This window comes from Penaeus monodon, chromosome 30, assembly GCF_015228065.2.
Source record: "Penaeus monodon isolate SGIC_2016 chromosome 30, NSTDA_Pmon_1, whole genome shotgun sequence".
NCBI lineage: Eukaryota > Metazoa > Arthropoda > Malacostraca > Decapoda > Penaeidae > Penaeus > Penaeus monodon.
In genome coordinates this window covers 15,425,550-15,426,240 of record NC_051415.1, presented here as the reverse complement: position 1 = coordinate 15,426,240, position 691 = coordinate 15,425,550, and the positions used below count along the sequence as shown (strand labels likewise).

The window sequence follows — 691 nt, the reverse complement described above, 5'->3', positions numbered from 1 at the left end:
CATCTTTCTCCTCCTTGCTGCTACTCCTTATTTCTTTCTGTGATAAGTAGACATAGAATTATCTTTTTTCTCTGCTGTTCATCAGTTTGCCTTTTCAGTTTTACATTCCAGATCAGTTTTTCCATTCATTCTTTTCCTCATTCACCATTTTCATGTTTTGTAGTTCACTGGAAGTCTGAATTTTGGAATTATTCTACATGTTACTCTTTATGTTTAATCTCTCACTGAAAGAGTATGTCCTTTAAATTCTCTTTGATCATTAAAAAACAACTTGCCTCCAGAGTACATCTAATTTTTGCCCACGTTTTCACAGGTTTCATGCCAGTAATGCTGAAGAGTGTAGATTTCTTCAAGGATCCTAAATTATTTGACCCCAACAACCCTGTTCGGCCACATAAATATTAGTGAACAGATACGGGTTTTGTAGATATGCACTTTATGAAGAGATATGGTGTAGTCCAGAAATGTGACTTTTGTATAAAACTGAATTAAAATGTTGAGATCTTGTGTTATTTTTTTCACCCTATTCTGCGAATAAGGAGATTTATTGTGAGGTGGAAATTTAGTTCATGTGTTATTGTTATTTGACTCTGCTTTATGAATAGAATTCCTTTTTTCATTTAAGAAATGCTAAGAAATATCTTAAGCAATGGACACTGGGTTCAGGCAGTGTCTATATGGTTTTGTTTTA

At 33.4% G+C, this 691-nt stretch overlaps 1 protein-coding gene across 1 annotated transcript in view; it reads left to right on the top strand.

The window, feature by feature from the left end:
• Positions 1-505, top strand: part of LOC119592554 (28S ribosomal protein S18c, mitochondrial-like) — a gene marked incomplete in the record, with an annotated part of 9,561 nt that extends 9,056 nt beyond the window's left edge. Inside the window, 1 exon segment of the mRNA XM_037941423.1 lies at positions 314-505. Within this exon segment, the coding sequence (XP_037797351.1) occupies positions 314-405 (92 nt within the window).
• Between the last annotated feature and the right edge of the window lie 186 nt (positions 506-691).